The sequence below is a fragment of the Calidris pugnax genome, unplaced genomic scaffold, assembly GCF_001431845.1.
Source record: "Calidris pugnax isolate Ruff unplaced genomic scaffold, ASM143184v1 scaffold1, whole genome shotgun sequence".
In the NCBI taxonomy this organism is placed as follows: domain Eukaryota; kingdom Metazoa; phylum Chordata; class Aves; order Charadriiformes; family Scolopacidae; genus Calidris; species Calidris pugnax.
The window spans coordinates 51,840-77,242 of record NW_015090800.1 but is presented as its reverse complement, the minus strand read 5'-3'; the positions used below and the strand labels follow the sequence as shown (position 1 = coordinate 77,242).

The following is a 25,403-nucleotide window of genomic DNA, read 5'->3' as shown; positions in this document are numbered from 1 at the left end:
GATTCTTAAAATGAGGCTCATGAAAGAGAGGAGTCTCCAGTCTTCTTTTCTAATGCTGCTAATTTTCTGGCAAATCTCAGTGTTTTGTATTAAATTAATTCTAGTGCTTTTCTATGTTAAGCCAGATGGCACAATTGTTCATCAAATAATTTACATGCAGATTCATTTTTGCATGTGAGAATTCAAGCCTTTTATTGAATTGAATTATACACAGATTTTCCATTCTAAAAGTAACACCAGCAAACTCGGATAAAATTAAGACACCTCCTATCAGCAAAGAAACATCTTTTAGTGCTGATAAATACAACATCATGCCTACTGATTTATATGTAAGATTTTATATATTCATCCATTACCTGCATCTACTGATCCCAGATCAACAAACACTTCCGCACAGAATGATGCCAACAAGAAACCAAGGAAGGGGCCAATTACAGTTGCTGTATGTAGACATCCTAAAGTATGAAAAGGAGAAAACATGCAAAATTAGAACACGGATGTAATTATTTTCTTGGAATTGTTGTATATGTTTAGGACAGCTCTACTAAACAGACATTTGCACCTAAAAATGGCCTCATTTCAAAAAGTTTATCTTTAGTTAAATTACAAGTTCTATAGTATTATTTTGATAAGGCAGTAATGTCTGTCTTCTCCCTTCCTTTATTGGACCAAAGGGATTCATAAGATCTCGCTCTTTTGCTTTTGTTTATGTGTGTGGTTTTTGGGGGGAGGGGCGTTATCACAATAGGACAGATTTACCCAGGTAGAAAGGTGAATTCTCTGCTTTGGCAAAATCTTCCAAATATGAGATGCCTAAAGGCATGATGGGAGTTTCACCCATTCCTCGTACTATGTTTCCAACCATCACAAATATCCACAGCAAGGACCCAGGCTCTTTTTCACACTCTGTGAATAAAATAAGAAGCCAGAATTAATGTTTTAATTCTAAATATCAATTAAATTCTAGACACAAAGAATTGACTAACTGCTTAAACTTTGGTGGGTCACAAGTGCGGTCCCCCAGGGACCAGTACTGGTCCCCATACTATTCAACATCTTCATAAATAGTCTGGATGATGGGATTAAAAGTGGCCTCACTAAGTTTGCTGCTGACACCGAACTAGGTGGTAAGGTGGACAAATCAGGAGGGAGAGCTATCTTACAGAGAGACCTGGACAATCTGGAAGAGTGGGCTAGCAAGAACAGTATGACCATCTCTCTGAAATTCAGGAATCTTTTGCAATGATTCAGGTAATTGCTGCATAAAGCCCATACATTGCCTTTTGTTTATAAGAACATTGTCTGAAATAAACCAGAAGAGTTCCTGATTTCACAGTGAGGTGCCACCATTTGCTTCTAAGAAAGCCATGCCAGCACAGATGTGGTGATGTTGTACCTTTGCATGGAATGAGATTTCTCAGCTTTCCAGCTTCTTTGCCTTGATTCAGACTGCTAGCTTCTGGTTCAGTAATGTTCATAAGCCCCCAGAAAAGCACATGGAGAGTACATTTGTCTGTGTCTAAACCATTGGTTCTTTGCTGGTAACTTCAACCGTACAACAGTCCTCACCACCTGGAAACCCCAGTTTAGATCCTTACCTCAAAGCTCTTTTCTGGCACTACAGACTTTTGCCTTGTGTATCAATGACCTCCCCATCCAGAAATTTCACCTGTCCTGATGCTATCTGTTCAGGTATTGAATTTCAGATTTGGGACATCTTGAGGACAATGCAAATTCTGATTTGGCAAATAATATACAAAGTCTATCATAACTGGCACACGTCACCAAACATTACAGAAAGGTCTTCTACCTCCATCATACCTCTGCAGCTCAGAAGGTTAGTGTTTCTCTAAGCAGGCACCCACTGGAACATAGCCCAAAATCTGCCCATCTGGGCACTGCACTGAGGAAGTCTCTGGCTCACTGTGACCTTAATAAAACTCTCTATCAAAATCAAGATCCATAAGAATGTATCTGGCCAGCCTCCTGAATCTATCTGAGGATCAAATTCTCATTTATTCACCCTGTCCTCCAAAATAACTTAGCAGAAGAATACTTTGCTGCAGCACAGTCGTGTTTGTCCCACATCAGGACAGTTATATCAAGAACTATTATGATGTTTAGTACTTTCTTTCTCTCCCTGACCTTGGATTTCTTCATCCCATACAGTCTGCTTCCGATTCCACTGTTCTCTGTGGCCCACTTTGTCATGCTGAGACTTCCCAGTGCCAATTTGGTAACAAATGAAAAAACATCTTTGTTAGTTGCAACTGATGACATTGTAAATGAAAGCATTAGTGTTCAGAGATCAAGTGTGGATCTCCTGTATCGCTGTCAGCAAACATGGGTGAAGAAATCCACATGGCAAATAATATACAAAGTCTATCATAACTGGCGCACGTCACCAAACATTACAGAAAGGTCTTCTACCTCCATCATACCTCTGCAGCTCAGAAGGTTAGTGTTTCTCTAAGCAGGCACCCACTGGAACATAGCCCAAAATCTGCCCATCTGGGCACTGCACTGAGGAAGTCTCTGACTCACTGTGACCTTAATAAAACTTTCTATCAAAATCAAGATCCATAAGAATGTATCTGGCCAGCCTCCTGAATCTATCTGAGGATCAAGTTCTCATTTATTCACCCCGTCCTCCAAAATAACTCAGCAGAAGAATACTTTCCTGAAGCACAGTCGTGTTTGTCCCACATCAGGACAGTTATATCAAGAACTATTATGATGTTTAGTACTTTCTTTCTCTCCCTGACCTTGGATTTCTTCATCCCATACAGTCTGCTTCCGATTCCACTGTTCTCTGTGGCCCACTTTGTCATGCTGAGACTTCCCAGTGCCAATTTGGTAACAAATGAAAAAACATCTTTGTTAGTTGCAACTGATGACATTGTAAATGAAAGCATTAGTGTTCAGAGATCAAGTGTGGATCTCCTGTATCATTGTCAGATTGCTGTCAGCAAACATGGGTGAAGCAATCCACACACAGATGTGGTCAAATTCAAACCAGCTTCTGCATCACGCAGGAGATGGACTCATATGTATGAACATCACGGTTTCGCTTCTCCATAAACTCATAGGGAATCACCTTGCCCAAGTTCAGTCAAAGACTTCAGGAGCTATGGGTTCTAGTGTGTACATCGAATGGCTATCTCATTTAGAAGAAAATGTTTTACCAATTGTCGTGGTTTGGCCTCAGACGGCAACAAAGGACTATGATGTGCAGCTGCTCGCGCAGAACAGAGCCCCCACAGCCACATGGCCGGGAGGGAAAATCAGGCAACAAAGGACTATGATGTGCAGCTGCTCACGCAGAACAGAGCCCACACGGCCACATGGCCGGGAGGGAAAATCGAAATAAAAAGGCAAAAAACTCATGGGTTGAGACAAAGGCAATTTTAACAGAACAGGAAAGGGAGCAAGAAATAACAACAGCAAGAACAGAGGGATATACAACCGCAATGACGATATCGCCACTCGCCGCCGAGCGCACCCTGGGAGCCCCCAACTGCTCTCCTCCCCTGGGGGGTCACCTCCTCCTCCCCGCCCCCCGACTGCCTGTCCCCCCCTCTTCTCCATTTTTCATTATGAAGATGGAGAAATTAATGTCTGAAGTGACATGCAGTTTAGAAAGCTTGGAAGCCAAGTTTCTAAATGGAAACACAGAAAACTACAGTACAAATGTCACTGCGTACATACAATATTACAACAGTGTGATTCAGCTTTAGCACGCACTGATGAATACCATCACAAGATATAACAATGGACTGTGGGATTCATCTCACCTAACTTTTGCCATCCACCAACCACCTAACTTTCCAACAGTAGCTGCACCCAGGAGGTAATCTGACCCACCCTAAAGTAAAGAGCATGAATGTCTTTACAGCCAGTGACACGCTGCAAAAGCTCTGTAGTCTCTTTTGGCCAACTATCAAGGGAGCCTAAAGAGATGGTTCAGACTAAATGCTTCCCTTTGAGGTAGCTCAACACTCAGGACATTAATCCCGACCTCAATGTGAGGATTTCGTGTGTTATCATTTAATAGTTGCCCCTGAACCTTCTTATTTCATAGAAGTTACTTTACATGCATATTGCTAGTGCACATAAAATTTTCAAGTCTCCTAGATAAGTTTCAGCCTAGATTAAACTCTTTTCTCTCTTCTCTAAAAGGAAGTGGAATCCACTTTTTTGCTCTGTTTCTCATTCTTTTATTTCTTGTATGGCACAACGAAAAAGCATCCTCATGAGTTTTACTCATTGTCCAAAGATGTTTCCCACCCCCGCACAGCATCATAGTATTTCAAGTCAAAAAGAGGAACATTTGTGAGAACAACCTGGTGCTCTATTTCCCCAAAGTGGACTAACAGCAATGTTAAACAAGTTACTTGGATATTGGGAAAACTGCATGAAAAAAAGCTACAGCCCTGAAGTCACAGACTAAAGAAGCAAAAAGGCAAGGAAATTTCCTGACCTCTAGTTTTTATGCCTGCAAAAAGTACTGATCAAAAGCAGAAGCCTGGAATAATTGCTAATAAAAATAAAACAATATTTACTTGAACACTGTAAAAACTAAAGAAGAAGTATTAGAAGACATAGGAAAAGTCATACCTGTTGATGGTTCCTCTGTAGGTAAAGAGAACAAGCTTTGATTAACAAGGCAGAGAGGCATGACTGAAAAATTCTCATGTGGTGAAATACTGCTTTCAATACGATACCTATTTGATTCAAAGGAAAGCATGCATAGGTTAAGAAGAAATATATCAGAACTGCCTCATAAATTTGTACTTCAGTAATGAAGTTACCTATAAGAAGAGTGTGTAGCTATAGGTCAAAGGAAGTCCCCATCCAAAGTTAACAGAGCCACAGTAACAAACCAGGCTAGGAACACAGCAACTGTAGCAGGGAACCAACCCAGTGTTTTAGCCATACTGTTATCTACCCTCTAACATAATATTGCAACAGATGCTTCAGGAGAGGTTGATGAAACACCCTAATGAAATCCCTCCAATTTACACCCCAAGCAGGTGGTGCCACCAAGGCTGTTAGAGCCATACCACATTGGGTACAACAAGATAAGATAATCTTTTCTCAAAAGATATGTCACTGTTTAAACTATAGACAAGCTTAAATGATTATTTTGTTATGACAAGCAAAAAAATAGTGAAAAAGTGGTTAAAAAATCATTATGATCTGTAAAGGCCTTGCCAACGCAGTGATTGGGTATGATCTGTCATCCAGGCTCCAGACCAAAGACATCTTTGAACATCATCTTGTATTGCCCATCCAAGCAGATAAGAGCTAGTAGAGTAACATGACAGTCTCAAAGTCACATAGTTTCTTCAGAAAGTCCACACAAGAGTTAGCACAAGGAGGAAGGCAAGGCAACGCACCCAGCACAGGGGTGACTCTCCTCAGGAAGTGATGAGTGACTTTTGAAGTCATCTCAGAAACGAAACAAAAGAAGCTTCTCTACAATTATCATACCTTAGCCATGCTCAGTAATGTCTCTCTCAATAAGCAAAACTATTTCAGGGGGAGAAGTTATGGATTTAGGCAGGTAAGGGTCACAGAAACTGCTGTGAGCTAAGGAAAATACTCACCTTCCAAATAGGAAATGAGGAAGTGATATCAAAAGGCATCCAAATGACAGAACTGTGCAGCCCAAAGCAATTATTTTGGGTCTGTGAAGCTTTGCTCCAAAGTAACTCACAAATGCCATCAGCAGCAAGTTGCCTGCAAAAAGAACCTTGTTCATATTTACAAATCAAGGTGTCCTTTAAAAGAGATGAAGTGCAACACAGATTTGAATATACCTCAACATCTGTTAGCTCAACATCTGGTACTTCTCCTGTCTTGTACAAAACTGTAACTAGACAGGAACTGCCTAAATGGTGCAGTCATTCCCCCCATCTGTGATCTTTTTCTGGGAGAGTTACACCACGTGAAGAGAACGTGTGAATAGAAGGCAGAATGGAAAAGAGATCATGGTGAAAGAGATTTTTGACTGCACCTATGTAGAGAAGAAATTTCCCACTGCAATGGGCTGCAGAGTAATGGCTGGTTTAGGAAGTTACTTTCCTAGGATACTCTATTTTGCAATCTCTGGGAAAATACAGAATTATACACGCAAGTATTTTTGTGCTGAAAATAATAAGCATAAGATGACATACAGAGAAGAAAGGAATAATAAATTAATATTTATTTCAGTAAAAGTTTGAGAGGAATAAAAAAATGCAGACTTTTGCACCTAGTACCATTTAAAAATACAAATGTGCTAAAAATCTTCATTCTCTTCTCATCCACTTTCACTTCAGAATCAGTTGATTTTCTCTACTTTTCGTTTATTGCTATGCAACTAAGAAAAGAATCAAGCTTCATGTTATGAATCAGTCCCCATAAAAATAACAATTTAGCAATCATACACATACTAATTTTGTGATCTCTTTGTCAAAAGAACAAAACCATATCTCTGAGTGATGAGCATCATGCTCTGAAAGAAGATAGCATCTTTTTTTCATGTGTGATTGTTAGGTAAACTGTACTGAACCAGTGGCTTGAATGACACTTAAAGATGTACATTTACACAGCCCTAATAAGTTACTTATGTCTAGCACATAACGCCGACTCTTGATCATTTCAAATATTAATACAATTATTCACAGTTATTTTACATTCTTGGAGATAAGAATACCAAAACTTGTTATAGAAAAGTGTATATGAGAGGATAATTTATTTAAAATACTAAGCCTTTTACATACCACTTCATTAATCTTGGAAATTTCATATTTCTTAGAGTCTCCTCCTCCTTATCAAAAGCAAGAATATATTCTGGGTGTTCCTTCTCTAGCATAACCTTGAGCTGCCCCGTCAGACTACTTTGCAGACAGCAGGATGGTGTTGCCAGCAGTTTCTTCTTCTTGCCCATGCAGATATAGGAGACCAGGGAAAGGAAGAAAAGGAACCTTGTCTCCCTTCCTTATCATATATATGAGCCTGTGCAGGCCATTTCCTCAGGTGATCCAGGGATAATAAAGATCCAGGGTATAATACACATCCTCTGAGGATCGCTACATAGAAGGGTTTGAAGCTATCAAGCCTTTTGTTTGGCTTTTTTGGCAACAGCAAGGCATAAACTTCTCACTGGGCAATAAAACTCACTGACACACAAGGTAAGGATCACTAAAAGTAGAACTGGAAACTTTCTTTACAGTTGTACAGGTACAAAATCTAGAAATATTAGTGAGTTTGAATAAAGAGACAATCCACTCCAACCACCTTTGAGGTCACTGTAAAATGCTAAATATGACCACAAATTCAAACAAAGTTTATAAAATCTGTTTTGTTCTGAAAGATTCAATATAAAGCTCAGAAAGTATTTTGTTAGTTGGTCTATCATATTGTACAATAGTGCATAAACTAGCTGAACCAGCTTTTAATCCTGAACTTCCTCATTTTAGTTGTCCTGTTAGTTTCCAAGACAGTAAATAAGTAAGTAGCAGCTGCAATGGTGGGATACAGTTCATCACTACTATCACATACAGTGATTGACAGATTGATGTGAACATGAGAGTCACTAATACATGCTCAGCCAACATACTGTATTTTAAAAGAATAAAAAATATTAAAATGAGTGATTACCAATTTCAAAACTTCCATTAATGATCCCCACTAAGGAAGCCGGAATATTAAATTGTTTCTCTATCTGTGTGTACATGCTGTTCATGTAAGCACCAGACATCGTTTTACCAACACATGCAAGTGATAGTGCCAGCAGAAACACCTAGGAAGGAAAGAGGAGAATGCATAAAGAATTCAAAGTTATATATTTAGGAATATTCCATGGATATTTTTCCCATCAAAGATGTGCTTCCAGATAAAACAAGTGAACGGTCCTGATCTACTCATATGTGCATAAATACAAGTTCAAATCCCATCATCTATCCTTGTCCAAAGAGTTATGGCTTCACTAAACCACAAAAAAAAAATAAAAATGAAGAAAGATTTTGTTCTTCACCTGCTCCCATTGACCGAGACCGAGACATTGACCGAGGTTTCAGGAACCTTAAACCCCATTTCCCCAGCAAAGATGGGCACAGCACAACCTCTCCCACCGTGTGTCTGCTGCACGATTGCCATCTGGAGGACTTCATGACGTCTGCAGACAGACCAGGGTGCAAAGACCTTCACGCCCTTTGCTCACCTGAATGGTAAGTTACTGGCAGAACTTTGATCAAATTACTTGATAGAGTATCTGCTCTCCCACCTCAGTAGAGATCATGAGCCCAGAATAAGTAATTTCAAATAAAAGTAGTAAATGGGTATCCTTCGTACAAGAATAGAGTGGCATTTGAGAGTAAAAAAATAAATATGAATAGATGTAGCACTATGCAAATCCGTTTAACTTTAGCATTCTTAATAAACAGCATTTATTAAATAAAATCAATAGTATTTTTAAATATATCTGCTGCAATGGCTAAAAAGCATAAGTAATGTATTTGGGCTTTGAATTACTGTTAAAAACATGCTATTTTACAACCTTGTATAGAGCTTCTTGACAACTTGAATAGTCTAGGATGCATCGACCAATTTTTACTGCAATGTCACAATTGGTAAGGCTCATTTCACAGGTTTGAAAAGGAATGGTAAACATGTCAGACTAGGGGGATTACACAAATTCAGAGGTGGAACTTCAAAGAAGCAACCAACCATACCTCTAACACATCCCAGAGTGTAAAGTCCGGGAACATAAAAACTAACATGATTTCTTACAAACTTGCTTGACTTCAGGTAAGCCATTAAGGATAAGGAGAGAAACAGAGCTTATTCATTCATTTAGTTTAGATTGTAACTTCTACCAAGCCACTATCAGTGCAAGCATTTACAGTTGTGGTTCATACAAAATTGCTAAAATATTTCTGTACCTTCAGCTTGGAAATGCAGCAGAATTTTTCCTCTGCACGTGGCTTCTCAGCTTCCTTCATGTTGCCTTTTTTAATGGATCCCAATGTCTGTTTCTGAGTCTGTGTAGTGATCCCATTACAGTATTGAAAAGGACAAAAGAAAAAAAGAAACATTTTTGTCCCATGTTTGTAAAAAATCTGATTTCTCCTAAGATATTTGATTCTTGAGTGTCTTCCTTAAATAATTGCAAACTGGATTTCAACAAAACTGGATTACAAGCCTATACACTTTATTCTAATCAAGAAAATTTGACATGTGAATGTCAAAAATGTAACAGTAGGTATTTCTCATCAGACTGACTGAAAGCAGCATGCAACCAGAAAGCAAAGAACAGAGAAGAGAGACTTTCTGAGGGCAAACCAGTTTGTCTGTAATACAGCTTTTCAGCCCTCTTCACAAACATTTGATACTGAACACTGTGATAGACAGGACTATGAAGACTTGTATGTTTGACTGACGTATACCTGTCTCCATGGTCTTTATTTACTATGCCTGTCCTTGTTAGCCTTAGAAAGGACATTTAGTTCTGCTCTGCATTTTCTCTTGAGTCCTCCCCTCTTCCACTGGTATCAGTGTAAATTTGTTAATTTTAATAGAAACTGACTAATCTCTTGGCATTAAAATTAGAAGGAGAAAAAAATATAACCCAAACCACCAGACTAACTTAAATTCTAAATGGAAACAAACCAGACTCCGTTCTGCTTCCCCCTCACAAGATTTGTCAAAACACCCCTCTTTATTTGTCTGCCTGCTTTTAGTCGTCCCCATCTCGACTTGATAAAGCTTGTGGTAGTGCTAAGCCACCTGCTTGCTTACACATCTTACACATTTCCCAAAAATGTGTTGAAAGAAGGAGCAATATATTCCAGGGACTTGAAATACACTTACCTGTAAAAGTCCCTACACATCTGAGGGTTGGCATGATGACTTAAACATGGAGAACACCAGGTTAAAGGTTTATCTCCAAGGACTGCCACAAAGGCTTGATTTAACAAAGTTATTCAATACAATTCCCTGCTGCCTGATGAGGTAAGCTGCAGAAAACCAGTGCAAGTCAGAGCCCTACCTTACAATTAGGATGGATATGGGTTAATTTCCTCTTTTTTGTCCTGGATGCACTTTTCAAGGTTGATCTTGAGGCACCTGCTCTTCTCTATGTTTTCCACTTCATGAAACCATGGCTGGGAAACAAGCTGTCTTTGACAAGCCACCAATAGGACTCAATTGCCTTCCACATTCTTCAACCCGACACCACCCCCACCCCCCCAGTCAATCTCTTCAAACACTAATTTCTACAACAATGTTAATCCTCTTAAATGTATTTCTTAACTAACTCGATCCCTGGCAAATTCATATGCATTAACTCCTTCTACAATTTCCTCCTCATTTTTAGTCTCTAAAAGTGTAACACATTATTATAGCATTCCTGGAAATTTACCTTACAATTAAGTGCAGGTGGTCAGCAAATTGGGCAATTAATTATGATATATAAATAATTTGCATTTCTGCTTTGCTTAAAGATGCTTACACAAACTGTGTCCAATCACCAGTACTAAACTGTGCTTATACAGCTTTGCATTGTCTTTGCAATTAGACATAGATGTTTATATCCAGGGGATCTTTTATGCCTTACATTAATACTACTTCATGCAGACCGTAGCACAGCTGTGAAGCCAGAAGGTGAGCAACAGAACAAAGATTGTGGTCCCCTGTGTCTATCCTCTTCTGCTTCTAGAAGTTGTCCTCTTCTGCTCCTAGGACTTGGAAGTAGGATTCTGCCTCTTACTGCGTCAGTCCCTTCATTTCATTTACTGCATTGGTTCTGGCTGAGATGGAGTTAATTATCCCCAAGCACATAGTGCTGTGCTTTGTATTAGTAGCTAGAAAGGTCTTGATAACAAACCAGTGTTTTGGCTACGGCTGAGCAGAGCTCACACAGCATCAAGTATGTCTCTCCAACATCCCCCACCACCACCACCAGCAGGCTGGGGGTGAGCAAGATCTTGGGATGGGACACAGCCAGGACAGCTGACCTAAAGTGACCAAAGGGATATTCCATACCATATGATGTCTGCTCAGCAATAAAAGCTAAGAGAAAGGAGAAGGGGTCGGGCATTTGTTACTACGATGTTTATCTTCTGGAGACACTGCTGCATGTACTGAAACGCTACTTCCCAGAAAGTGGATGGACATCACCTGCTTTTGTTTTCCTTGGCTTCCACACAGGGCTTTTGCTTCAGCTTTATTAAACTACCTCTATCTTGACCCACATGGCTTTTTTGAACTTATTTTCACCACTCTGTCCTGCTGGGAAGGAGAGTGATAGAGCAGCTTGGTGAACACCTGGCATCAAGCCAAGGTCAACCCAGCACACTAACATACACAGGGAACATCATCTGCCTAATTACAGGTTTTTCCCTTCTGGTACTAAAAGAAACCAGCCAGAAACCCCTGCCCAAGTTTCTCTTGGGGCATCAGAAACATCAGACTGCCCCACATACAATTACAGATGACAAAAAGGCAACGTTTGCCTCTACTTATTATTCCTGCAAATCTTTAAATGTGTGGAAAACATGCATTTCAATCCATTTTTTACTGGGAAGACTAGTAAGAGTATTAATTGAATAACAAAATAGACAGAACTATTATTTCCAGCTATGCTCCCGAGGTTGTTTTCCTCAGCTTTAAAATATTTTTGTGGTCACACTGGGTGAAATGGAACTGATGCCAGCAAAGACCGACAGCCTAGATTATCAGAGAGATGTTGGTGCATAACTCAACTCAGGTGCATTTACACCACATTTTAAATCCAGGTTAGAACTCAGTCTACCCTGTCTGTGCCTAAAGATGAACCAATACTGTTCCTACTCCCTTCTCCCATCTTCCTACTCGCTGTTGTGCATTCCTGTTGCTTATCTTGCTTCCACTCTAGGGCTCTCCACACTCTTCTGGAAACCTCTTTAACTCACTAAACAGTCAGAAATTTAATGCAGCAAAAAGATTGCTTTCCAGGTAGTGAGCCAATTTGTTCCGCAGAATGGTTCAACAAGTGTCAGATCCACACAAGCAAAAGGGTAGGAAAGTGGAGCCAAGAGCATGAGAAGGGAGGATATAGTTTTAAACCACACTTCACCTTAGCTAACCAATAAAAAGGAGAACAAAAGCACAAAAATATCTGGATTTAAGCATCTATGAAACAATATTCTGTAAGTTGCCTTGCCTGAGTCCCTGGGGGACATCCTATTTTCAATGCATCTTCCATTTGGCTCAGCTTCTTCACATGGATAAAATGATAAGTCCCTGTTTTGTTTACAAACAGGATTAAAAATCACAGGAGGTAACCAATCAGAGGGCAATCATAGCATCAGAATTTTTAACCAATTTATTTTTCCAGTTGCAAAAAAGCATTTTAAAATCTTGTTTAACTAGGCACAGTTCAAACTGTTACTCAAATGCAATTACCCTAATGGTAGAGTGAGACAAAGGAAAATATTCTCATGGCAAAACAATTAGGTACTTACAGTTTTTAAAAGGTTTTCAGAAGCGATGACTGATATTGTACGCTTAAACTTTGACTTTTATTCTAAATAGTTAAAAATTAACCCAAGAATTTGTGCTGAATGCAGCCTGAATACTTCATTAGAAAAAAATTAAGCCAAGAGCTACAGCTGTCAGACCGCTGAGCATGAAGTGCTGACATTAAGAGTGCACAAAACTGTGTAGATGTACAGACCAGGCGGTGTCCTAGGGAAGGGTGACACAAGGTCAAACTGGAAGAGGGGAATGAGTTTGTGTTTCTCAGGTCTTGGGTGGGTGTTTAAGCCCTGAGTTAGTGGGTGGAAAGCAGTGCAGGCATAATCGTTGGACTCTTCTTGCTGTCTTGGAATGATCTGGAAGAAAGCGTAGCCCTTCCCAGCTGGTATAAAACACTTGGAGGCTCAGCTGTAGGGCAGAACTATTGGGTCTGAACCAAAAGTGGAGAAAATGACCTCAGCCTCTGAAGCAGAGAGTCACAATATTGCTCTTCTCAGCATTCCCAGTTGCTGGTCTTCAGTGTTTCTCCTCACCATAACAGCCTTTTTGGATCTGTTTTTGAGGTATCCATGTTTAATCACTTACTTTATAACTGGGGAGTTGTTAATTCCAGAAGGGGGCAAAGATCCTAATCATTTGGCCCTGTGACATTCACTAGGAGCACCCTCTCCTTTGAGACTTTTGTTGAATGATGACAATTCACCATGCAAAAGTGCCAGATAAAAAAGCCACCATTAGACACACAGCCCTTGTGGTTGTCCTACAGGCTACTAGTTACTGATTACTGGACATTACAAAATCAGAGAGTAGTTTGACCAAGCATAAATAGTTCTAGCTAATGTGACAAGAAGACATAATGTGACTTTGATCAAATGGTAGGCATTCAGATCTAAGAATCAGCAGATACACCTTCAAGAACCGGTGCTGAAGCAAGTTTCATCTGTGCCCATAAGTCTCTTGACACCTGTGTTTGTCTCCCTCACAGAAATAACTCCTAAGGGACATGAAAAGCCTAAAGGCAAGGTCTAAAAGTGTGGTGAAGGTGGGATTTGGATTAATGAAAGCCTGGCTTTGAGCACAGCTTCCAGGGCAGTGTTTCTCAGCTTTCTGAGGGAGCATCCAGCCTTCCTGAAAAACCTCCCCGGACTGACACATACCCGATATGTGGTTACGCTGCTGGGAGGGGGAAATAACACACCAGCAAGATACTTGGATTTTGTATTACGCAGTATGTTTTTCTCTCAAAAACTTGCCGCTGTACTAAAAAATTTTTGTAGGGCCCCTGCTGATGTCTTACAGCCCACTGCTGGCTGAGGAACCTGGCCTGCTCAGTGCTGCACCGGAGCATGAGGTAAGGCATCTTTCCCTGTTATTTCTTAGAATAAAAGTTCCTAATTGTAAATTTCTGAGACCATGTTTTCTCAGTTCTCACACACTAGAAAATTTCTCAAGTTAATATCTGTTAACATGCTTCCAATATGTGAAAATGACTTTATCTACAGAGATCTCTATTTTCAAATCTCCTTATCCATCATAAATATTTAAAAGTGAGTTTCTGAAATGCGTGAGGTATTTTCAGTATCTACAGGAAATAAGCAAACCAGTGAAATAAAAGCCATTGTCCGGAGTTTTAAATAATTATTAAATAAATAACCATTAAGTAAACTTTCATGAGAGAGAAAGTCATACTAATATCACATACAGGACAGTAATTTTACAGTCTAAGTAGGATTATTTTGATAAAAAATAATTTCTGCTCAGGGTGAGTAAGGTTGAAGATTCAGATCCAGCAAAGGAATTACAAGAAATGGAAAGCAAAAATTCCAGTCAAATAAACACCTCCTTATGGCATGCACTTAACATTTTGTTTTAAATACTTATCTCCCTGTCAGAAAAAAAAATAACCCGATGGCAGTTTAAGTGATTTATATTTTGTGTCTACTATCATATGATTTTCTAGCTCCACATTAGAGAACTTTCCTTTTAAAATTTCCCCTAGAGTTCATTATCAGTATTGTGCATTTTGGAAATGGTAAACAAATAAGTGCCCTCTTTCCTCTTGAAAAGAAAAAATAATAAATGCGAAGAAGAAAAAAAAAGTATTATCTTTTTAAAAGCTGAAGTACCTCTTCAGGATGATGGCTTTAATTACTGCATGTATCAGCTTATCTCAGCTGACTTTTGAGGTTTAAATGCCTTTTTCCAAAGATTTGGAACTGCCCATTATAAAATATTTACTCTTATACATAGCACTCGATTTTGGCTAATTCATATTAGCATATTCGCAAAATGCTTTAAAGTAGGCACTTACGTGCTGAACATTCAGAGAAGACAAAAGAATTTCACTTACTGATGTGCATAAGTATAAACTTGGTTCATCTTTAAGATCAAAATGAAGAGAGAGATGTTTCAAGGGCGTGTTCCTTTGGACACAGGCTCACACAGACACAGAAAAACATACACACACTAACAAGAGTTTTCCCAAGGATTGTCTACGTTCACACCTTCTCTCTGGTGTTCTATTTTTCTGTAGCACGATGAGAAAGGAAGTACTATTGGAATTATATCAGTCTTAGCTTCATACAGAACGTGTCATAGAGACTTCTGCTTACAAATGAACATAGGTTAGTATACATACATTTGGTTCCACAGTCCCGGAGGAAGGAATTATTCATTTTCATTCTCTTACAGGAATAATGAAAGAAATCATTCCTATGAAAACAGTGCTTTCCCAGGAAAAAATATTAGACTGAAAATAGATGTATTTTAATTCTTACTTGACTGACAGAGCTTTTTTTCAGGCTTTTTGGAAGCTAAAGGATGTTGGGGGAACATTTTTGGGGTAAGCGAGCATTCTCAATCTTAAAGGAGGTAATTGTAGCCTACTTGCACGGTCTGTGTGCATAAAAAAGTGCCTGAAGGAATACACCCATAAGGCACATACCTGGGACTTCTGTGAATTTTCAGTGTTTGAATGGGGTTAGGTGACACTGGGAAGCACCTAGTGTGCAGATTGTGACCTGTATAACCTGCTTTTGTTTCAGCACACAGCCTTCAGCAGTGGCGGTGGTGGTGTACTGAACAAAGGTAAGGAATCACTGCCAGCCATTTGCCAGTGATCAGCAACATGTACAAAGGAAATACTTCCCAAAAAAAACCCAAAAAAACCCCAGGAGTAGAGATCTGAAATGATGATATGTTCACAAATGCACAGTTCAGTAACATTCAGTAAATTTATGTAAAATTCAGTGTGTATGAAATCCAGTATTTTTCTGTGTAGTGATTAATTCACAGATAATACAGCACTAGAGAGGGTCTATGATGTCTTAGCATATTGAGTTCCCACATTCATGGGATTCCTTCTAAAAGCTATATTTGCACAAAGTTCACTGCTTCCTGCATTATCAGTCCACCACTTGAAAAACTGAGACTACAAGTATTTTTTTCTGTCTGGACAGATTCTGTTTGAGGGGGTGCTCTAATCATTCTAATGCTTCATTATAAGGAAAATACCTTGAGAGTCAAGTATTTGTATAGAATCAGGTACATCCTATTCTTAGCAAGTAGTTTTGTTGAAGATCCTCATCTAGAGTCTCACAATAGGCATTAGATAGAGTCAGATATTTCCAGAGAGTAATTTATCCCATCTTAAGACAGCTGTCTAAAATAAGTGGGAGGAAACGGTCTCTGGAGGTGCTTCTTTCTTCCCTTTTATTTGAAAGTCTAGAGAGCTAGCATATTCTAGGTAACTAACTTTTAGACAGATAAAAATCAGGTCAGATAACACCTGTCCTGGTTATCTCTACTTGTCATTCTAGATCTACTCATCTTGGCCAAGAAACAAAAAAGTCTGCCAGCCAGCAGCTCCCAGTCTAAGATAAGGAGCCCCTCACCATTGTTTATGCAAGCAGGAAATTCAAATGGATAAATGGTGTTCTTAAGGAAATCAGCAGAAGTTCTCCACAAAAAATGCAGAGTTGATGTAAAATTATTGGTCCTAGTCTAAACATTATATATAACCATGAGTTACCTACCAAAAATAGGCCTAAATACACTCTAAATACAATATCTGACTTTGGAAACATGGAGAACTAAGTAGCTCTTTCCCAGCACTGCGGTTGTGAGCAACCACAAACGTAAATAATCCAGGAAAAGGTGGAAATTTGAGCTATGTCTCCACAGAACTGACCACAGCAGCAGTCATGGGTTGCATATCCCATAGGACATGGCATGGCAACCCAGATAAGGATGTCGTCACATAGATTGGGTTCACTATCATTTCCCTATCAGTTCAGAGCTGGACCACAATCCAAGCAATGTCTGAAACCATGGGGTTTTTTCAGTTGTATCTCCTGAGATCTGCTTCTCCACTGCAGGAAACACAAAGGATCTTGGAATTTTACCCCTCACTAGTAGTGATGGGGACAGTGGCCATCCAAAGCTGTGATAGTTGAATAGCCATGCAGCTCTCAGTTAAATGGAGGCTAAAGGAGAGAATTTCTAACACAGGCAACACAGAATTTTCTTCTCAGGGTTGTGCCCTGGTCTGGGTATACACTCCAAAGACTTCACTGCAAAGTTAAACCTTTGAACAGACCAGCAAAACTGTCTGGAAACCTCACAGGACAGGGTCCTTTACAACATTTTCTCTTCTTTCAGCTGCTCATAGAGGTCACAACATCTGCACAAAGCAAAAAACCCCTCTCAAGATGTTTTGGGAACCTACTCACTCAGAAGACTGAGAGGAAGGATGCAAAATACAGAAAGACATAATAATTTAACTGATCCTCCTTCAATCAAAAAATGTATTTCTTCTGGCAATGTTTATATTAGACTGAGGTAAATCGTGGGGAGTCACAAGTTCTCATTTTACTGGCCAGTGAAGAGACTAATAGGTAAGAGCTTGAGCTACTCAAGTCAGGTAGGGAAGCACCCATCTGCCTTTAGCACAGAAAGTGGTGTAGTCCTTATCCCTGTATATGCAGAAACAGAGAGAGGCACAAAACCTTCTTCTCATTTCTTCTTGTCATTCACCTGAATTCAGATTTAGTTTGGCTATCCAGTAATATTTCCTTTCCTCTCACCTCAACAGAGTACATGTCAGCAGAGACTAGATGAAGATTCATATCTGTCTTCCATCCTCAGCTCTGCCATCGACTCTGTGCACCCCCCTTCATCGCCTCAAGTTTTAGCCCTGAAACACAAGAACAATTAATCGTAATTTATAGCAAGCATTCAGATCCATACATTGGAGGTAATATTGACTATGTGCAAAACATTAATTGTTGTCTGTTTTCATAACTATTTATCTATTTAAGCTAGCAAGACTGTCATAACAGTTTCTCTTTTAAGAAAGCATTTTAGCACATTGATTTCCACTTGTACGGATTTGGGGATTTTGCTTCTTTCTTCCGTTTTAGCAAAACAGGTTCATGTCTTCTAGCCTTGTGGCAAACTTTATGAAGACATAAAATTCATTAGTCTTCATAAAATTTGCCACGAGGCTGGAAGACAGTCTGTTACACAAACTTCTATTTTTAAATGTTAGAAAACATAAGTGTTCCAGTTGTCAAAATAGCTTTTCAGAATAAATTACCTAAGTGGAAAAAAAAAAAAGAGTTTAAAAACTACTGATACGGTTTTGGGCAGTACCTCCTTTTTAAAGTATAAAGGGATTTGTTGTGTGCTCAGGTCGTCAGCTTTCCACTAACAAGGCACATTGTCTCATGAACATACTTTAAGAAAAGTTAAAGGAACAAATGTACTGTAGGTTGACTGGCAGTTCAAAGGCTTCAAAGTCTCTCTGGAGTCTTTTCCTCTAAAAAAATGACATTAACTATGATTCATCAATCAGTGGTTTATGTAACCTGATAGCATTTCACTTTCGCTATCCATCAAGTCCCCAAGTTTTTTGGTGTGTGATAATGTGCTTTGTGTGCAGAGATATCATCAGGCTACGTACTGGTTACTAGAAAATGCTTAAAGGGGATACTCCTGGCCTTTCTAGGCACACTTTACATAGGGACCTCTTCTAAGACAGATCAATCCTAAAAGGTGTGAAACATCCAAGTGGAAGCTCCAGGAGCATGGGCAAAATTTTGGGAATCAGGCACTATGCATCAGCCAGTGAGCGTGGCTTTCTAACTACAGACACCTCATTTTTAAAAGATGGGAAATTTTCATGGGGTCCCCCAAAACAGGTATTCTTGCTGAGAAAGCTTTAAATTGCATGAAATATAAATCCTCTTTTGACAACAGAAATTAAAGAACTGACTTCAAATAACAATGTACATTCAAGACTTTTTAATAAAAAATACCTTACCTCTCTGGTGACAATTTTTATGGTGCTTCTAACAATTGTTTATTAAACTGCTACAGACTATTATAAGCATTACACAAGGCAACGGGATGATATATATCCTAGAGCAATGGGCTTTAATGATCCATAACACCATGGAGAAGACTATGACTGTTTATGACAGCTGCTTACAAAATAATTTAAGATTCTTTTAACCCTTCATAGACTTAAATTATATGAAAGGTTATGTTGGTGTGAAATTGTATGTGGCATTGCCAACATTCTTCATTTTTCAACAGAATGCCAATAATTTTGAACAGTGTGGCAAATCATTCTCTAAACTGAAACTAGCCATTTACAAACCTGTGAGAATGCATCAGGAAGGGGGACAGGCCCTCTGGGAAGAGTAACAAAATCAAGCCTACAGTCCCTAGAATCAAAGTCACTAGCCAGAGGACTACCCCTCCAGCTGGAAATGTGGAGTTATCGTGTAAATCAAGAAAAAAAGAAAAAAGGTGACCAGCAATCTAGACAATAGTTTATGCAGTAGAAAAGAACCTAAGCCCAAAAGCAGAGCTTAAAATACCCATTGTAATAAACACTTAGTACATACTCAACACCTGCAGATTTTAAAGAAGCTTGTCCTGGAGTATGTGCTTCTGCTGCTCTGCAAGAGGTTCTTTTCTGAATCAAACACTACGATGAGATGACTTTTCAGCTTTGTCCCATTGAAACTGTAGCGTTCATTGGCAGAATGTGTGTTGATATGAAATTATTTTAACATGTTAATGAATGAAAGTTTCCAGAGCCTCGTATTTTTGTCTTGAATAATACAGTGCCATCTATTTTCCACTGGCAATTGGTTCAATAAGAGTTTACTGCAAAAAAGGTCACCTTTTGAATCACTTGTGTCACTTGCAGCTCCTAAAGTACTTATGAGAGCTCACATTTAAATAATGACTTTTCCATACCATTCATGTTTTCTTAGGATTATCTGAGCCAAAAGTGGAGTGGCTGCTAAATGGATGGAAACAGCAATATTTGCTGTAAAAGACACTACCATAACAGAGCAAAAATCCACTAATTTTTTCTAAATACATATGCTGAAGTCCAAATGAATTTTTAATCACTTCTTACAGTAGAGAGACAATTTCATCTACTGATTCATGTTCCCTGTGCTTATCAAAATCTTTTCTCAGCTCCAGGTAGAATGAAAAGGTCAGGCCTTGCACTCACATATACAATAATCCAAGCATACAGTAAATGCAGCCCTACTGCACTTCTTTCTAAAGAAGGGGTATCTTATTTTGCTGTCATGTGTGCTGACATACCATAAATAAGTTAATTTCTGTTTCGTGGTATTGTAAACGTAAATCCTCCTACGTAAGCTAGTACACTGCATTTGCCCTTAGTGAAAAATTATTACTAACATGACTGATTCTCAGTTCAGCACAACTCTCCTTTCTAAAGAGCAGAGAAAATGCCACTATTAATAGCAGAGCTGTCAAGACAGCATCATCTAAAAGACTCAGAGTGTTTCAAGACAAAGCCAGATTGTCATTCTCTTGCTGCAGTTTGCAGTGGGGGCAGGGAAGGGAGGGGGGGGAAATCTGATTATAAGGAGTGAGACAGTTTAAAAGAAAACTTAGTTAAAACTTATGCACTGAATCAGGTAGGAAGGGCTGACAGGATTCTGTGTAGATTTATTTATTTTACTGGTGAATGGTTCCATTTGCTCTGTACTTACTAGCGATTCACCTCCACTGAGTCTTGGGAGCACAGAAGGTGGTTCCTGGTCTCCCTGTATCTTCTACAGATGTCTGTGCTCTTTATGAGATGCTGGGGTGGGAAAGAGGGGTGGAGAGTTACACTTAGTAAATCAGAAAACAGCACTTCTGTACATATCTATAACTTAATCTCTTTTTACCCTTAAAAGAGCACTCACAGAGACCTCATTCTGCACATTCAGCAGCAGGTCCCTCTGGGGAGACCTTATAGCACTCTTCTAGTATCTAAAGGGGGCCTACAGGAAAGACAGGGAGGGACTCTATCAAGGAGCATAGTGATAGGACCAGGGGTAACAGTTTTAAACTGAAAGAGGGGAGATTTAGACTAGATATCAGAAATAAATTATTTCCTGTGAAGGTGTGAGACACTGGAACAGGTTGCCCAGAGAAGCTGTAGATGCCCCATTCCTGGAAGTGTTCAAGATCAGGTTAGATGGGGCTTTGAGCAACCTGCTCTGGTAGGAGGTGTCCCTGCCCACGTCAGGGGGGGTTGGAACTAGATCTTTAAGATCCCTTCCAACTCTAATGATTATATCATTCTATGATCCTGTGATAATATAGTCTCTCTGGTCTATTCCGTAAGGAGAAACCCATGCAGTGAGCCAGGATGCGAATCTACAATGCACTGACCTGGTAAGGAAGTACTCCAAGTAAGTGCCATAGCCTTCTTGTCAGCAAAATTATTTGTTCTCCTTCAAAGTACACATATGAGTTCACATATTATAGGACTCTATATACTATTGTAGCAGTGGTATGTATACATTAAAGCAAAATATTTTAAAGGAACACATTTTTACAAATTAATTCTCATAGACAGTGACTTTAGATAATTATCTTAGCAGGAAGCAATGGATGGCTTAGACTACCAGAAAGGAAGAATAGTAGTACTATTTCATATTACCTACTTACAATTATCACTGTCTAGAGCCCTTGTAAGTGACATTGATAACCAAAGGAGAGTTCTGCTTTTGGTTTCAGAAGCAGACAGACTTCTGGAAGCAGGTTTCAGAAGAGACGGGGGCAAAGAAAATCAAGAATTCAAACCTTCTGTGTTGTATTCAAAAGTAAACTGTTGGATACTACAAGCCAGTAGAAACCATGCAAATAAAACTCTATAAACTGTAAGTAGGAGGGGCATTAGGAACTATAACTAACTCATCAATCGCTGTGCTGTCAACCCTGACTTTTCTGATCTAACCATGAGGTTTATTCCTCTTGCTTGGGAGGCTCCCAGCTGCAGGAATTGATTCAGCACAAACTCTGCTGAGCTCGTTCTCGGAGCAATCATTAGCAATAGCCCTTTGAGGCTACATCATTGTTCTGTCAATGGTGTGAGCTGAGCAACATAATACATCATAAAAGCTGGAACTAAGATATTGATAATTATACAATTTAGTTCTTTCCATTTGCTAGTCAATTCCATGGATGGCCACCCTTTGTTTCTGAATCACCTGTTTTTTCCACTGGGAAGAGATTATTACCTTTGCTCCTATTATCTCTTCTGCTGTTTCTCCCACATTTCTTTCACAAGTTTAACATCCGCTTTGGGATCAAAAAGATCCCAAGAAGATCAACAAGAAGAGCTCTTTGAGTTTTCATCAGTGCTGAAATGGCACACACCAAGTAGGAGTAACAATGAAAATTGTGCTAGCAAAAGCATATTTTATAAAACAAGATTTGAACAAAGCAGATACGCATTGCTTAAGTACAACAGTACAACTCCACACACCTGAAAGTACAAACATTGTAGTATTCATCAACATGGTACCCAGCAAGGAATACTGGGAAGAGAGTATTTTAACCAAAATTTTCAGATGTTGGCATCCAAATGTAAAAATTTAGGAAACAATCCAGGTTCCTAATCATAGGTGTCTAGTGTAATTTTAGACTTCCTCTGATGTTCCCCCTAGTCTGCAGTTGCTACGAGTGTCCTGTTAGCCAGGTTCACGAATGTCAGCCCTGGATATCCTAGGACATCTAAAATGATAGCAGAGAACTAGGTTTAGGCACTAGATTTGCTCCTCCAATTTCAGATTTGGCCATTTGAACACAAGGCATTTAGTTTTTTTCAGAGGTGCTGATACTATCACTGAAACCTTTTTTTAGTACTTTTGTTTCAAAGCTTGATTCGAACTTATTTAAAGGAATCAAAGGCTAACAAAATTGTTATAAAAATGAGGTAATTTTGTCAGATCACATGAAAGATTGTGCTCAACTCATATAACAGCTACAAGCACTGACACATGCACCATTCTGTTTCATTACTGGTAAAATTTACACTGATACATATTAATACTGCTGTTGCTATGATTTCTGGTTTATTCAAAAAATTGAAATAAGCTCATTTTAGGTTAATGCCTAAAGCTTTTCCTTTTCTGTTTTGATACAACAGGCAAACTAAATCCTGAGTTATTCACACACTTCTAGTTTCTGGTAGCTGAGCAACAATGTAATTTACTGGAGACATCTACCTTACACAGCAGAAAAGCATCTGATAAAGTGTATGAACAGGTAATATGGCTTTTTGTCACTCTCACAAATGGGAAAGAGACATTCATTACCAAAAGTCTTAATGTGTGTTATTAATGTTATTAAGCAAATGTGGAACTCAGAAATTGAAAAACAGCCATTAAAAGTGGGAAACAGCTGTCCAGTGGGTGTCAAGAATAGCCTAAGAAGAAGGTAAATATGAGAAAGAGAGGGACACAACCTTAAATGTTGGGCCCTGAGCACGTAAGAGAGCTAAAGCACCCCTGATGGAATTCATTTCACGTTCATTTAGACACCTGCAGTGTAAACATCTCTATCTGAGCAAGTCACCCAAGCCTGTTTTTATAGTCAAAAAGGAGAAACAGGCACAAATCGCCTGAGCTATTTGAGACTTACAGATTAGAAACAGGCACTAGAATGGTCTCTCTATTAATCTCACATTTAGTCAGATAAATTCCACTCCACAGTATGTAAAAGCAACAGACACTTGAGGTGAGGTTGGTTCCCTGTTTCGCCTGCTCAAGCACGTGACCGCGCAGAGTCTGTTCACCATCTTGTAACCCAAGACATTTCTGTAGGTACTTTCCACAAGGGGAACCAAGGCATTGGCCTACCATGTGTTCTGGATTCTTTGTAAATTCAGCTCTGGTGTCCCCTGACCTTTAGACAAATCTTTTCATACAGACTTAAGCGCCAGTATAAGTATGAAAAATCACCATGTAACTATTCGGGATAGAACCTGGTCATGGGTTTCTTCACTGAGAATACTTGATTTTTTTCTTAGGCTGATAGCATTTGTTATGTACAGTAATAAAGGTTTTTTTTCTAAGATCAAGGTTAAGGAACTTTGTCAGTGATAAAAGTAGCTAATCACTAAATACGACTAACCATTTCATTGAATGGTACTAATAGCACAGTACTTTGTGCCAGGTTCTTGAAATTTGAGTTATGGATCGTTGTGTTGTCAAAGAGATTCCACAATTTCATATTCCACTCTTGTTTGTGTGGGAAAACACTACTCCTGCTTAAGATAACTTGTAACAGAAGCTGTAATATATTAATTTTGTTAACTTTACATCTGACTAATAGCTGGATAAACTTCTTGCTGACTCTGCCAAAATGCTATATGGACCAGGAGGCAGGCCATGGTCCTGGGGCATCATGAGCCCAGTTTCATTTCTGCAGTGCACTTAAGATCAGACTTTCTCTTCTTCCCTCAAAGAAGAGAAAGAGTGGGTCCCCAAGGCCACCTGCAGGAGTGCTGGAATTAGGATTTGGGACCAATGTTTCTTTGAAAAGCTTGTTTCACTTTTCTTATGTTAACCCTTAGCCTGATACAAGCTTGACACAACAACCGTTCACTTAGCTGCCTTAAAACGTAACATCCTGAATATTCAGTCCAGTCTTTTAAAACCTTAGATGCAAACTGCATCTGATCTATCCATTGCTTTTCAGGAGTTGAAACACCATGAGTTTGCTTTTTCACAAGAGCTGAGCATACACATCCCTACTGAGCGTCTGTGGGATGTGGATCTCTTCCCAGCCTGGAAGAATTGAACCAAGGCATTTTCAAGTTAAATACTCAAGCAGTGAATATTGGCTAGTGTCAATCACCAACCAGATTATTTTCAGAATTGCTTTTTTAGCACAATTCTATCTCTGTAAAATGGGTCTGATCATGCCCTCATTTCAGTCAAGTGAAATTGCTACAGTGAAAATAACACCAGAATCTTATTTCATTGTAGTCAAATGCTACAGTGAAAATCACAACAGAAGACTCTTTGGAGAGATAAACTTCTTTCAGATGTTGCACAGAACATATTGTCATGGTGGAGACAAAACAACGCTATACTTACTTATCTTACACTGGGACTGTCCATCCCAGATGACAGGAACCTGGGGAGAAAAAAAATATATGACCATATCATATCATTAGACACAGGGAGCAGCATCCCATTTTAAAAAACAAAACAAACAAAAAAACTCCCAGACATTTCATCACTTGCTAGAATCCTATTTGCAGACTAGCTGTTTTATCAGGTTAAGAGGCTACTATCCCAGCTAAATATTCCTTCTGTATTCAACCCAAGTAGCACAGACTCCTGAAGAGAGCCAACACTGGAACTTTAGTCATTTCAGTGAAAATCTGGTGTTACAGACTAAAACACCAAAGGAGGCTTCCAGTTAAGGCAATGCACTGGGCATTGAAGCAGTTATGAATTAATTCATGTCCTGTGGGATATGGAAGATGCATATGATAACTTCTTATCACAGAAAACTTTGCCTGAGCTTTTGTGCCAGCATCTACACCTCCATAAATAATT

The 25,403-nt window shown here is 39.2% G+C and overlaps 1 protein-coding gene across 2 annotated transcripts in view; it reads right to left on the bottom strand.

Moving 5' to 3' along the window:
* The window catches only part of SLCO1A2 (solute carrier organic anion transporter family member 1A2), a 37,710-nt gene extending 12,732 nt beyond the window's left edge, over positions 1 to 24,978 (bottom strand). Inside the window, exons 1-8 of one of the 2 annotated variants that reach the window (XM_014937272.1) lie at positions 24,936 to 24,978; positions 17,589 to 17,698; positions 8,931 to 9,029; positions 7,648 to 7,789; positions 5,610 to 5,742; positions 4,618 to 4,724; positions 760 to 906; positions 357 to 455 (exon numbers count right to left, since the gene is read on the bottom strand). In XM_014937272.1, the coding sequence (XP_014792758.1) occupies positions 357 to 455; positions 760 to 906; positions 4,618 to 4,724; positions 5,610 to 5,742; positions 7,648 to 7,789; positions 8,931 to 9,029; positions 17,589 to 17,630 (769 nt within the window). In that variant the 5' untranslated portion in view covers positions 17,631 to 17,698; positions 24,936 to 24,978. Of the gene's footprint in view, positions 1 to 356; positions 456 to 759; positions 907 to 4,617; positions 4,725 to 5,609; positions 5,743 to 7,647; positions 7,790 to 8,930; positions 9,030 to 10,036; positions 10,147 to 17,588; positions 17,699 to 24,935 lie in introns of those variants that run through there. The other variant, XM_014937273.1, reaches the window with a different exon arrangement.
* Between the last annotated feature and the right edge of the window lie 425 nt (positions 24,979 to 25,403).